Source organism: Ammospiza nelsoni, chromosome 5, assembly GCF_027579445.1.
Source record: "Ammospiza nelsoni isolate bAmmNel1 chromosome 5, bAmmNel1.pri, whole genome shotgun sequence".
In the NCBI taxonomy this organism is placed as follows: Eukaryota; Metazoa; Chordata; class Aves; order Passeriformes; family Passerellidae; genus Ammospiza; species Ammospiza nelsoni.
In genome coordinates this window covers 38,844,083-38,858,084 of record NC_080637.1, presented here as the reverse complement: position 1 = coordinate 38,858,084, position 14,002 = coordinate 38,844,083, and the positions used below count along the sequence as shown (strand labels likewise).

Here is a 14,002-nt window from a genome sequence, read left to right as displayed (position 1 = left end):
TTCTTGAGACACTGCTGATGTTATGAGAAGGCATAAACAAGTAGGGTTTATTTCTGCAAAATGTTTTGATGGTCTAAGTTCTGGCTGGAGTTCCTCACTCCCTCTTGGGCCAGTGCTCATGCAGCTGGGCATGCTACTGCCTCAGGGAGCCACCATGGCTGCAAGTTGATGGCTTCCTTTTGCTTGGCTGCTGCTTCGTGGTTTGAGAAGTTTCCCATTCACCTGAAGGCCAGAGGCGGGAAAAATGGAGGAGCCTAGGGAATGCAGCTGTAGAAAAGGCAAGATGCCTTTCCTTAGCTCAGCTCTGGAGTCACAAATTTGGTTTAAGTGGTATGAAGTAACAGAAAGCCAAGGTGCCCTGTTTAGAAATATTTAGAAATAAACAGGGCTTCTTCCTTTGCTTTTTCCAGAGAAGCTGTTAGCAACTGACCAGGTTGCAGTGACATAAATAACTAGGAGTTTCCAAATCAGGTACAGTTATAAGATTCTGGCATAAAAATAAGCCTGTCATAGTTGAAATAGAGCTTGGACAGGGTGATTTTCACTGGATGAAATGGCAGTTTGGACAGTGTTTTAGAAATACATTGAGAGAATCAAAGAAGTTTTGGAAGGAGCAAGAGATATTTCACCTTGCTTTTAAACCTGTCTCTGTATGAATAACTGATTTTATTGTAAAGAAAATAACTAGGAACATCAAACCAAAGTTTCTGTTTCTCTGTAAGAAGTCAAACTGATTTTGCTATATTGTTTTTGTTTTAAGTATAACCAGGAAAACACCTTGTAAAATGTATTTATATTTGTGTATTTTTATATATAAGCATAATCTACATGTATGCTTCCATAAGGCAGTATGTTTGTTGGCGTTGATTCATAAATGTTTCCTCTTAGTGAAGAGGCTCCAAGTTCAGTGATACTGTTTTTCTAATCATCGTTGTGGAAAGGATCCTGAGGGACATCAGGTACAGCATCACCAGCCAGGCAAGGAAAGGGATTGTCCCACTCTGCTCTGCACTGGGGTGACCTCACCTCAAGTGCTGGGGGCAAGTTTGGGTGCCATGATATAAAACAGACATGAAGCTCTTAGAGAACATCCAGAAGAGAGCAACAAGGATGGTGAAGGGACTGGAGCAAGAGGCCTTTGAGGAATGGCTGAGGTCACTTGGTGTGTTCAGCCTGGAGAAGGGGAGACTCAGGGGAGGCCTCATTGCAGTTGCGCCTTCCTTGTGAGGGACAGAGGAGAGTCAGGTACAGATATCTTGGCACGTGTGATCCATGACAGGACTCAAGGGAGGGGCATAAAGCTGAGTCAGGAGAGGTTTAGGTTGGGTATCAAGAAGTTTTTCAGCCAGAGAGTGGTTGGGCACTGGAATAGGTTTCTCAGGACAGTGGTCACAGCACCAAGCCTGTCTTGATTTCTAGAAGTGAACAGTGCTCTCAGGCACATGTGACTCTTGGGGTGTTCAGGGACAACAGCTGGACTTGAATGATCCTGATGGGTCGCTTCCAAGTCAGCATATTCTGATTCTGTGATTCTTTCTCATTTAGCACTCATGAAGTGACTTTGCATCTGAAGACTTAAGTTCCATTCTTTGTGAAAGATGTTTCTATTGTGTCATGGGTAGTACTTTTTTGCCATTGCTGTGTACTAACCATTGGTTATAACACCCCAAATAATGAACTTTTTATCTGTTATATTCCTTGTGTTAGGTTTTGGACTCATGCTTTCTTAAATGGTTTTTTAAAATCCCATTTCCTAGAAGCCTCTATGATATGTTCTTTGTACTTTCCTACAGTGAGAAGGAATGTGTTCAGTAGGGTCTGCTGCCCAGTGGAATAGGTGAGGAAATTCAAGTCTGAATGTCAGGGGGAAAAAACCCTGAAAGTGAAAGCATTTTCTTTATTAATGAAACCCTTCCTGTCCAGGTATTCTTTCTTCTAATCTTTGTGTAGGAGCTTCTGCCAGTATCACTCACTGGAGCTAAGTTTAAATACTTCAGTATAGTGGCAAAAGTATTCCTTTTTAAATTATGAAAAATTGAGACTTTTTTGTGTGGTCTCTCCTTGAGACATTAACAGCACAAAACTACAAGTCTTTTAGGAAACGCAATGACCTAGAATTTATAGAGTTAAGTTTAAATATTTGTCTTATGTTGCAACATGCATATCCGGTCCTAGAAATGTTTTATAAAAAATCTTCTGGATGAAGAATAAACAGTGCTAAATATGGTAATAACATTAAGCTACAAAATTCCTTACAATTGTGTCAGTGTGTCTTGGAAACTTCACACATACTGGAGCAAAATAATATTTATATCCACGAAAAGACATCCCTTTGCCAGATACTCCTGCTTTTGATTTGCACTATATCCATCTAAATCTGCATGTTGTCAGCAGCGGGTTTTCTAGAGTTATGAAATGCAAAATTGTTAAATGAACACATTAATCATATACTCTTCTGTGTTTTAAAGGAAATGTTGAAGGGATGCTCATAGTGCTTTTCATTCTTTTCCTAAGTGGTCTAGAGCACCAGTGTATACATACTTCAGCTGTGTGATTTTGCAAAATCACAGGCTGGTTGATGATGGAAGGGACCTCTGGGGTAATCTTGTCCAGTCCCCTGCTCAAGCAGCCACCTAGAGCTGATTTTTGAGGATCATCTCCAGGTGGCTTTTGAGTATCTCAGTTTTTTGGTTTTGTTTTGGCAGTTTGTCTGTATATTTTAAGTCTAAGAAGTGTAATTTTGGTGAATTGGTGTGGGAGAGTCTCTTTGTCTGTTCTCAGGGCACTCTGTTCTGTTGTTTTTAGTTATTCATTAGAATCTTCATTGAAGGTGAGTAACATTACTGTTTAGGAAGAAAATGGCTATGGGAAGGATGCTGTTAGTTTTGTGACTGAAAATACTTGACTTGTCATACATATTTTTAGATTAGTACTGTTTTTTTACATGCCAGTAGTAATGGAGATCCTGCATGCTTTTTTAAAAAACATACCTTATGTGCACTTGCAGTCCTTATCTGTTGATTCCATGGCTGATTTTTAATAAATAGACATGTAATCCAGACCAAGTAGTCCCAAGGGACCACTTAAGGAAGTGTGTCAGCCAACAGAGCTCTGACAAATTCCTCTGTACCAAAGTTCTGAAGTAAAATATCTGGAGATGGCATGAAATTGGTTTGTTGGGTCTCATCACTTTCTCACTTCAGTTTGCTTTCCATTTCCTTACAGGCTAAATCCATAGTTCCCAAAGCATTAGTCAATATTCTTATGTTTTGGATGTGTACCTGTTTTTTCATCCCTTATGTTTTCATCTAGTTAGAAAGATTCTTGGTTTAAACTCTGTAGTGGCACTTTAGTTCTTGAAATAAAGGCATTTAGCTTGTTTTTTAATGTGCATAGTTAATGAAACTTGAAAAATAGGATAAGTATGTGTTTCTGGTGTATTACCCATGTGATGAAAGCTGCATTATCCAAGTATTTGAATGCCTGAGGCAGTGAATTTAGTGAGTTCTCAGCTGTGGAATATGTTCTCTGCACTTTATTAGACTGACCTACTGACTGCTTTGGAGAGCTCTTCTGTGACTGCTGTGTGAGGTGTGTAAATAGGTGTGTGCTTTCTCTGCCCCTCACAGTACAGCCAGTGCACCAGAGGATGATGCTCCAAACAGATATTCCCGACCAGAGAGGACAGTTTACAGCAGATACGGCAGAGATGCAAATTCTTCTGGCAGTTCTCTACCAAGTAACTCTTTGGAGAAGAGGATTGAGGAACTTGAAAGGGTAAGCACCAACTAACCTTGCTATGGCATACTTCTGAAATGAAGTACTTTTGAAACTCCATGGGGAAATTTGCAGGTAAAATACATAGAAATTATGCAAAATGCTTGAAGTACAGATAGTTACGTCTACAAAAACATGCAGAGAGTCAGACTGACTGAGAAGAATGTGAATTTTGAAATCACAGATGTTTCATTTTCATTTGGTATTTAAGTGAGAAATAGTTAAGGCAAAGATAATGCACTTAGAAAGCCAGCAGTGCTCTGTGTGCTTCTCCTGTGTACCTTGTGATACACCAACACAGAGCAAATACCTTGGGGGAAGAAGGAGCTCACCGGCTGTTCACAAGGTTACAAGCTGGTTTCTGATCTACTGCTTGGTTTGTTTTATTTGGTATACCGAAATATTGTAAAATTTATCTTCTGTCTAGTTGTTTGTTAGAGCTGTAAACATTCAAAACACATATTTAAAATGATTTGCATTGTTTCCTACTGACTTAATAAAAACAATTTTGGGAGAATGTAATAATGTTAGATCTGAGCTTTTGGCCTATGCCAGTATTTTGCTAAATAATTTAATCTGTGTAATCTATTACTGGCTTCTCTGTCTTCCTCTGAAGTGGATTTTTTGTGGGTAACTTCACAAATATTCTTGAATCATGTGGGTGAAAGTTACTAAGTTAACACAATTTGAATAGGCCTTTTTTTTTGGAAAGGGGGAAAATTACATGTGTTTTGTAGAAATTGCTATTTTTGATTTAAGACTTGAGGAATCTTCATTTAAGTAGAGTATACCGTAATCCTCCCTTCTAAATCATCTTCTTTCTGAAATACTTAAATTGCCAGTAAAAAAAAAAGTAGAAGAAGATTTAAGCACATTCTTTCCTAATGAACATTTTCATTCTTAATCACATTCAGGCCCACAGATTTAAAAGTGAATCTTCATATCTTGTTAATGAAGATAATACCATATACATATTACCATTTTTTATAATGGTATTGTAAAAAACCAACAACAGAAAATCCAACCAGCGGTAATTTGGGAGCTGATACTTTATATTTACTACTTCTGTTTTGGGCCTCTGTCCAATTCTGTGTTCAAGCTTAAATTAAATATAAATTAAAACATTATCATTGAATCAAACCAAACAGATTTTCTGTTGTAAAATATTCTTAGATGTGATTCTTTAGCTCCTTGAAATGTAAAAGGACTTGAAGATGTGGGTTTGACTTGCAGTAGAAAAGGAATTATAGATAAATGTGTGTGTATGTTCTTTCTTTGTTTTAGACAGTGTTAACTTAAAACTGTCTCTTAAAACAAGAATTTACATTTTCAACTTCATTCTTTATTCTGGTTATAGGAACTTGCAAAAGAAAGACAGGAAAATGCAAGATTAATGAAGATGGCACAGGACAAAGAGGAACTAATTGGAAAGCTGAAAGAAGAAATTGATTTATTAAACAGAGTAAGCAAATAATTTATTCCATGGCTCTGTAAGGAGGGAATAAGTGTCTGCATTCTCTGTTGTATTCTTCAGGTGACATCCATTGGGCAAGATCAGAAAAGAGTTAATATGGGGGTTTTTTGTATTTGTGTAGCTTTGCAAGAGGTATATCAGTAAGTAGTATTTTCTTTCTAAGGTGACTTGTATTTGTCATGAATAACTTCCCTAAGTCTGCTCAATTCATTGTTGTTCTAAGTGTTTATAAAGCAAGGTTATAAAACCAAAAGCTCTTTATATTTTGACAGATATTCTCATACTGTTTATTGTTGATCCCATATAAAGACAGAATAAGACAGAGGGCAGGACACATGAGGTAACATCAGGCAAGGTGTGAAGGCAGGAGCAGAGGGCTAGAAGAGTGAGATATGCTTGGAAATAGGATAGGATAGGATAAGAAGTTTTAAAGTTGATTTAAAAAAAATTGTACCAATTTTAAGGGCAAACAGAAATTCTTTCACAGGGTGTATTATTGACCTCATCCTGCACTTCCTGGCTGAAGTGTGGAGTCCTGATTTCCTAGAGATACATGCCTCTCTTCTAGTCCAGTGTAGAAGCTCTGGTGAATCCATCAGTGAAGGGAGGCATGAAGAGTGTCAGACCTACATTTTGCAGCTCTGCATTAGTAGCAAAGGAGAACAACATTCAGAAGTTTGCAAACTAACCTAGAAAATTAGAAGAGATGAGATTATTCTGAAACACGTATTTTGGCTTTTATATGGGGAAAGTTGGAAGTTGATCTGTAGGATAAATGAGGTGGTGTTGGTTTTAGAGAGATTTCTGTTTTAACTGAGGCATTGCTTTCATGCAGTTCTTTCATTCTGCAAAGAATCTGTCACATCTAAGCTTGGCCTTATTACAGTTGAGGCAGGTGTTCATTCCTTCTGCATAATGGGTGGCAAAGCTATTTAATACCGTTGGTCAGGTCTGACTTCCTGACTCAAAGGTTGGAAAGAACAAATTGAAGGAACCTAAATGACTGAAATCTTGGGGTTTAGGACCACAGCTTTTTGAGAGGTTTGATGTTCCAGAAGCAATGTTGTGTTTTTTGGCTATACTTGAAGTCTGATGTCGTAAATGAAATCCATCAAGTGTCTTAACTAGAAACTGTCTTTGAACATCCATAGTAAAGTTAGGCACTGTCTGTGCATTGCCTGTGTTAAGTACAAGAGCAATTTCTGCTTGTTGTATGGAAGAAAACATAAACTGAATAAAGTAATTTCAAGACCAACTTTGTTTTATATTGACTAAAATGTTACCTTTCCATGAGATCTACAAGGCCATCTTATTGGTGCTCCCTAGGTAGATACTTTTAAACACAGAAGAGAAGGGATATTTTTGGTCCATCAGGTCAGCATTTTTCATACCTTTAATATTGTCTGTTTGCTCAATAGAGTGCAAGTTATTTATGTCTGTGTCTCTTAGGCTTTTCCTAATGATGAATTAGCTGCCTTTTGATTTTATGACCAGCATAGTTATTTGTCTTTTGAACTCATGTCTCAAGTGATGCTTCCATTAACACAAATGCAGTTTTACTTTCCTGTTTATTAACTCTTCAATTTGATTGCTTCTATATTGACTATCCATGTGGATTCAGAAAGAGAAAATGTTTAAAAAATTAAGAAAAGCTGCAGAAATATCACATCATTCTCATGATAGAAGGTTATGGAAATTAATATGTCAGTTGTATTTGCTTCAGGTTTATTATCATAACTGAGAACATGAGAGCTAGCCCTTGGACATCCATCTGATGGAGTGTCCCTCTGTAGGCCTAGCACCAGGACTGGGTGCTTTTCATGGAAGAACAGCTGCAATCTTCAGCCTTCTGTTCAGATAAAAGGATGTCCTGAGGACTGAACTTTATTTAGTGAGTCTATGCAGATGTCGTCTGAAAAGATTTTGCTGGTAGAAGCCTAAATAGGGATCTCTAAATTTGACCATCTACACATTCATGGTTCTCCTCCAGCTTTTCTTTCATCAATATATACAGTTGTTGGATGTTAATATGTGCAGGTATGGGAAGAATGCCACATCAGATACCCTAGAACTTCTTAAAAGGCCATTTTATTGTGTATCTTTCTGACTGCTCAGCCCATATTTAGCAAAATGCTCTTTCTAGAAGTTCTAGTCAGTTCATAACCACAGATGCATCCCTGATTGGCAAAGACCTTGTGTTGCACTTGAAAAACTTTTTCCAAGAATCATGAGAACTTCTTGGTAGAATTTTTCTCATTTTAAGTGAGTATATTTATTTAATGTGACATTATCGTTTTACTGAGCTCAGTCAGTACATCACAGAGATACTTAAAGGATATGAGCTGCATTTATATTGAGGAACAGAAAAGGCTTTCTCCCATAAACAGCATTCTCTCATTCCAGTATATTAGAAATTAAAGCTAAGTCTGCCATGTTCAGTGTAAGAAAGGGGCAATTGCTTCATAAGAACCTTAAATGTCTGAAAGGCATCTCAAAATATTTGAATACTTTGTAGGCAAAGTTCAGCTGTCAATTAGTTTACACTTAGTCATCTCTGACCTTACTAAGATGTCAGTGTGGTTAAAAGCGTGTTTGGAGAAAGTCTCAGTGAGGATTTACAGTCCATTAATGTCAATTGCTTAGTTATCAGTTCTTTTGGTATGTGAAGTTCAAACTTTCTTGCTATTGCATTTTTTCTTGTTAATAAGCATAAATTAGTATTGTAATTTTGAACAAGAAACTTAAAATTTCAGAGTGGCAGAATCCCCTCCATCTCTCAACCCATTGTTTCTGTAGATCCTTAAAGCTGTTATTTTTGTTGGCTTATATTCAAGAAACTTTTACATGCAGTAATTTCTGGAATGTTATTTTTGCAGCATAAACATTTCACAAACTTTTAATATTTTATTTTGAGTGTATTACACTAGAATTTTAAACAGGAGGTATTTAGGTAAGCTGTAATTGAGATATCCGATGGCTCGATCACCAGGTTTAAACATTATAATACAAGTTTTATGTTTACCAAACTAAAAAGAAATAGTTTTATTGAAAATGTGTTGTCCCTTCCATCTATCTGCTTATTAATCTGAATTGTACAAAAGAGATTATAAAGTGTATTTGTTTATACTAAATTGTATTTTTAGCATCTATCCACCAAAACTTACCCTGTTTAGGTATTTAAGTCGCTTGAATCTGTTATGTTGGAGTAATCAAATGCTTTTCCTGGAATTGGTTCATGCTGTGATGCAGCTTTACTTCTGTGAGGCAGAGAGAAATTTCTGCTAGTGATTTCTTGATTCTACTCTAGAAAACAATAAAGGGATTGCAAAGTATTGAGGTGTGGATTTTAGCTTGGCAAACTGAAGAGGCTTTTAAAAATCATTATACCAATTGAACAGATTATCTCTATTCTGCAATGACCTCACTGAGAAAGAAATAAGAACCTGGGCTTTGTATGTTAAACACTGCCTAACAACTTAGAGGACCCTGAGAGAGAAAATCTCTTTACTGCTTAAGGCAAGAGGACAGTTTGGCAGACTTGAATCAAAAACCACATAGGATCTCCAGTGAGAATTCTGGTTCATTTTCCTTTGCCCACCTTTCATTTTTCTCCTTAAAATCCTGTCCTTGACATCACTCTTCTGTTTCTTCATTCTTTTCTAGTTCACATTTTGGTTTTTGCATGAGATTTTTGTACACAAAAATTGCGTTTATTGAAGAAATGTTTGCATTAAGCAGTTATTATTACTGATTTTCACTTTAAAGGTTTGACAAAGCTTGTTAGGATTGAGGAAGTGAAATGGGAACTGGACAAAAATGGTAATTAGTGGAAAAAACACAAACATTTGTGTGTGTCAAACACTTTCAAAACATTTTCAAACACTGTGAAGGCAATCTATTTTGAGCACCCATTACTACTCTGTGCACACTGTCTGTTCTTCCAGTAGCACTTCAGACAAAAGCTACAAAGTCCATTTTTATTTTTTGCTCCACAGGAAAAAAGTGAACTGGCATGTCTTTTTCTGAAAATTTTGATACTGAATACTCAAAACAGGATTTCTTGCAGTAATAATCAGTGATGTGTATACATGGGAACCATAGTTGCAGACAGGCAATTGGGGAAAGCAGGAAGAGGAGCTGATTAATACACTCTCTGTATATGCCAGAAAAATAGTCACCCCCATTCTATTTTGGTTTCTTTATGCATTAATTCCTGCTGTAGCTTTGATTTGAACATGTTTCTATTTAAGGTTCTTAGGAATATAATGTTAATGTTTTGTAATTATGGTAACACTTTGAAACAGGCTGGTTTAACATTTCTAAGGGTGCCTACTGTGACACTAATTCTTCCCTGTTCCAGCTTCCTCATTTCAGAGCTAAGATATTAAATTTCTGCTGCTACTAATTGAGAGTTTGTATTTCCATCCTGAGAAGTGTTTATTTTTCTTTTTTCTTGTATAGGATCTCGATGATGTAGAAGACGAAAATGAACAATTGAAGCAAGAAAACAAAACCCTCTTAAAAGTTGTTGGACAGCTGACAAGGTAGAAGATTCAGATGTCAATGAGGAAAGATTTAAAAAACTACTGATTGAACACTAAGGTCAATATAGTAATATTTCCTGTGTTGCAGTATCTTATAATAACTGTCTTTGTATTTATTGTTAGGAAACCAGATGAATGTTTATTTTCATAGTGCTTTCTCCTTTGTTCAATGAAATGGCATAAAATTTGGGGTGTATTTTTAGCTTTCTTTTCACATAAGCATGATTAAAATTTTCAACATGTTTCAAAATTTTAAGTTCAAAAATATTTGGATTTTGTATCTTCAGATTACAGCTGCAGAAATTATAGTAATGTAAAATTCATAGCATCAAGATCATTTTCAGTCCATGTGGGTGTATATTTTTGAAATTAATGGAAGCAATACATATGAACTTTGTTTACACAGATTCAAAATATGTATTTTGGGAAATGCTTCCTTTTTTGTTCAAATTGCTGTACATTGGAGGCCTTATTACTGATGTATAACATTTTGCAGATTGATGACTTGCTCCAGAACTCTTGTATGTTGTTGTTTTTTACTGTGTATGAAAAATTGACAGTAGTAGAAAGTAGCAAATTTTTTTTCCTGTGTTTAACAGTATTCTGTCAGAAGGGGAAGGTTTTACTAAAAAACTGCAAAACAAACAAATGCAAAACACCACAAAGCCAAATAAATCACCTCTCATATCAGCATTAATAAGTTCTTAGAATCACATTGAAGTTGTGCACTGCAGTTTATTTTATGGCTTTTGCTTTAGCAATGAATTGCAAGTTTGCAATCAGACAGTTTGTTTGCTGTGTTGAGAATTCAATCAAAGCCTGGAGCTTTCATTTTAGCAAAGACACTTCTTGTTGTCATCCTAAAATTTGTAGTGATCATAACCCATACAAGTTTTTGGATTTTTTTTTTGAGTGAAATTTTTTTTTGTATATGACAAAATAGAGGGGCATACTAGTGATTTGTGCCTTTTTGAAACATCAAATGACATACAAACCCCATTTTTATCCTTGATTTTAAACTAACAAGTTGTTTAAAAAGTGCCTGGTTAGATGTTACAATCCAGTTATGACTGTGTGTGGATTCTCCTATGACATGATGGCTGACAAAATTTTCCTTAGACTTTAATCACAGACCTCAGTTAACATTTAGACTAAAAATTATTTGTACTTTATTTCATCTTAATACAGCACATTTTTCATTCCTGGTCAGATTAAATGTACAAACCCTTTGAGGAAAGACAATAAAATTTAAAACATTTCAAACAGTCTAGGCTTTTTATGGACAATTTTGGTGTCAGAAAGTTACATACATATAGTTCTTTTTACCTTAAAACTAAAAAGCAACTTTAATGTAACAATGTAACAGTATTGTTATATTAATATATGTATGTCAAATATAGATGACAAATGCCTTTTCAGATTTGCAAATTGTTTTCATAATGTGCAAATTGTATTCAATGACAGTGTTTCTTAAATTTAAAATTCCAGCTATTATTGTTAACATTTTGAATTGTTTTGGATATAGGATAGATTATTTTGCATTTGTGCATTCTGATGAGGAAAAATGTTTCAAGGCTTTAAAGTGTTTTTCAGGACACTTTCAGTCCAGGATGCCTCAGTGTTTTCCTTCACAGTGGGTGAGATTCCATGGAACACCGTTTAAAACCTTTTCTCAGGAGGTTAAATGGTACAGGGGGTTTGTATAAGCCCTTTGAATTACAATGTACACCAATGAGTATTGCTTGTAATATTAATGAAACAGTAAGAGGTCTCTTAATTTCTAAGTTCCATTAAATTGACCATTTAAAGACATAATAAAGTCAGTTGAGATGCATGCCTTTTGAATAAATACAAAACTTCCTCTGGAAGAACATCTGATTTCCTTCTCTGTGTACCAGGTAGGGAATGCAGGTACCCACATGCTGCATGGGGTGTCAAACATATTGGAGTTTATTAAGTGCCTAACATTAAGCATACTGCAGTACACACAGGTAGCAATATGAAGTAGCAAAGCAGATGTTTCATAAAATGTGTTTCATGTACATTTTAAACCAAAGAAAAACAGCAACGAAGAGCATAAACAAAAGTTACTTGTCTTCATATTACCTCTTCTTGGCGGCGGTAATGCCAGAATTAGAATTTTTTTTGAAACTTGTACATAAAACTGACAGAAGTATTTGGCAGAATTTCTGGATTTCTAATGTAACTGTTCTTGTTCAGGGCTAGTTGTGATTTTTCTGCTCTGGAAAACTTGTGGTAGTTGAGTTTTCCTCTGAAAACAGTCTCATAATCATAATGCAGAGTGATTTTTAGAAAATACCCGTTTTATGTGTTTAAAAAATTTAAACATCGTTAACCTATGAGTAAGTGATTTTAGTTTTGAACATTGACTAGTTGTGGTGATACTTGTTATCAGATTATAAAAATGATTTTGAGATTCTTCTACTCCAGGTGAAAGATACATGTTTTATAATAAAGATTGTTTGCCGTTGTTCAAATAAAACAAAATTCTTTTTAATCCAGGCTGAGTACTTGCTGTCTTTAAAGGAGAATTAATACTGTCTCCCTAAAATTCTAACTGGATTTGTCCTCTGTGGTGTGAAGTTCCCAATCTGAACTGCTGAAATGAGTTTTGCGTTCACATTGAAGTTTTCAAGTGTGTTTGCATATGCAGACATGCAAGAGAGAAATCTGGATATTTGCACTATACTTTTTTTGCTTCAGGTGATAGTGAGTATCCTTCCATCAGTTAGGTAGAAGTGATCTTCTCTCCTACTTCAAGGCAGAAGTATAAACCTTCCCAGGAAAAGCAAGAATGTTACAGTGCTGTTTCTGCAGAAGGTGAATTGATTTAATTTCTAAAGCTCTATGAAAGCAAATGTTCTCTCCTGCACAAGCAAAATTGTTAAGGGCAAACTCCTTTTCACTCGTAGCTGCAGACTGCACATAAAGAGAACAAGTGGATAATCAGCAATTATCAAGGAGATGATAACTATACCACATTTTATCATAAAGCTTGTAATGTTGTTATTTTAAAAGAAAGTAAACATAAATACCACAAGCAACCATGCATTCAACACCATGGTTACTTTATGGATAAGACATTATTCATTAAGAGCATTTGCACTTAGTAAATTTAAAATGTTAGGTAAATTTGGGTAAGGATATCTGCCTTTATGAAATCATGGTGGCTTTTAGATTTAAAATACAAAACTATGCATTTGCTCAGTTTTTACCTTTGACCTTTTAGGTTCCTCAGTCTCGGTGGGAAGTTTTAGCTCCAAGTACACAAGTGCCTTTTCTGTGCTCTTCTTTTAATCACTGGATTTGCCATACAGTAGGTACCTATCTTAGCACTTGGTATGTTTTCCCATGGATATTCTAATTTTTCTCTTGTAACTTAACTCTTTGTATTTTTTGGTATATTCTTCTTTCCCTTGTTCTTATAGAAATTTAAGTGGTATTTGTGAAGTGTGATGATGTCCATATACTTATTTGCTGGTTTTTCTACTTTCTTTAACCTCAAATATTTATATGAAAAATGTTTCTCCTACACTGCACTGCTACTGAAAGTTGGTTGGGGACATTTAAGATCTTACCAAGGTTTTGAGAGGAATTAAATATTGATAAGGATATTGAGACAATCTAATGTTCCAGTTGTGCAGCAAAAAATTCTGTTAGTCTCCAACTATGGAAAGTGAAGCCTTGTAGGAATATCACATAAAAGAGTGCTGCCCCCAGAAGAGACTTTTTTAACACCTTTAAGTTGGGTTCATTTTTATAGCCTGATGAAGGTAAGCACCTCAATAAACCAAAACCCACGAGGCCTTCTTTTAGCAGCACTAGAAGTTAAAATGTCTTCAGAAGAATTCCAGGAGCAGATTTGAGGGTAAGGTCTTAAGACTACAAGTCTTTGTTTTCTTTTGGGCTTAGAGCAGCCTGGTCTAGTGAAAGACATTCTTCTGCATGGCGAGGGAAGGGGAGAACTAGATCATCTTTCAGCTCCCTTCTAACCCAAACCATTCTGATTCTTCATTGAAGAAAATCTGGCTGAAAAGACAACATCCAGCATTGTTCCTGAGTGACAACCTTGGTCGTCATTGATGGATTTAGGGAACACAATTGTCACTTCCCACTGAAGTCCTGCAAGTACTGTGCTATAGCAGAGAATAGCAGCAGCATCACAGAAATGTCTCAGCTTGGATTT

The 14,002-nt window shown here is 35.8% G+C and overlaps 1 protein-coding gene across 1 annotated transcript in view; it reads left to right on the top strand.

Moving 5' to 3' along the window:
* The window catches only part of PAWR (pro-apoptotic WT1 regulator), a 71,857-nt gene extending 59,544 nt beyond the window's left edge, over nucleotides 1-12,313 (top strand). The window contains exons 4-6 of the mRNA XM_059473063.1: nucleotides 3,630-3,777; nucleotides 5,135-5,239; nucleotides 9,713-12,313. Of these exons, the coding sequence (XP_059329046.1) occupies nucleotides 3,630-3,777; nucleotides 5,135-5,239; nucleotides 9,713-9,799 (340 nt within the window). The 3' untranslated portion in view covers nucleotides 9,800-12,313. The remainder of the gene's footprint in view (nucleotides 1-3,629; nucleotides 3,778-5,134; nucleotides 5,240-9,712) is intronic.
* The last annotated feature ends 1,689 nt before the right edge of the window (nucleotides 12,314-14,002 follow it).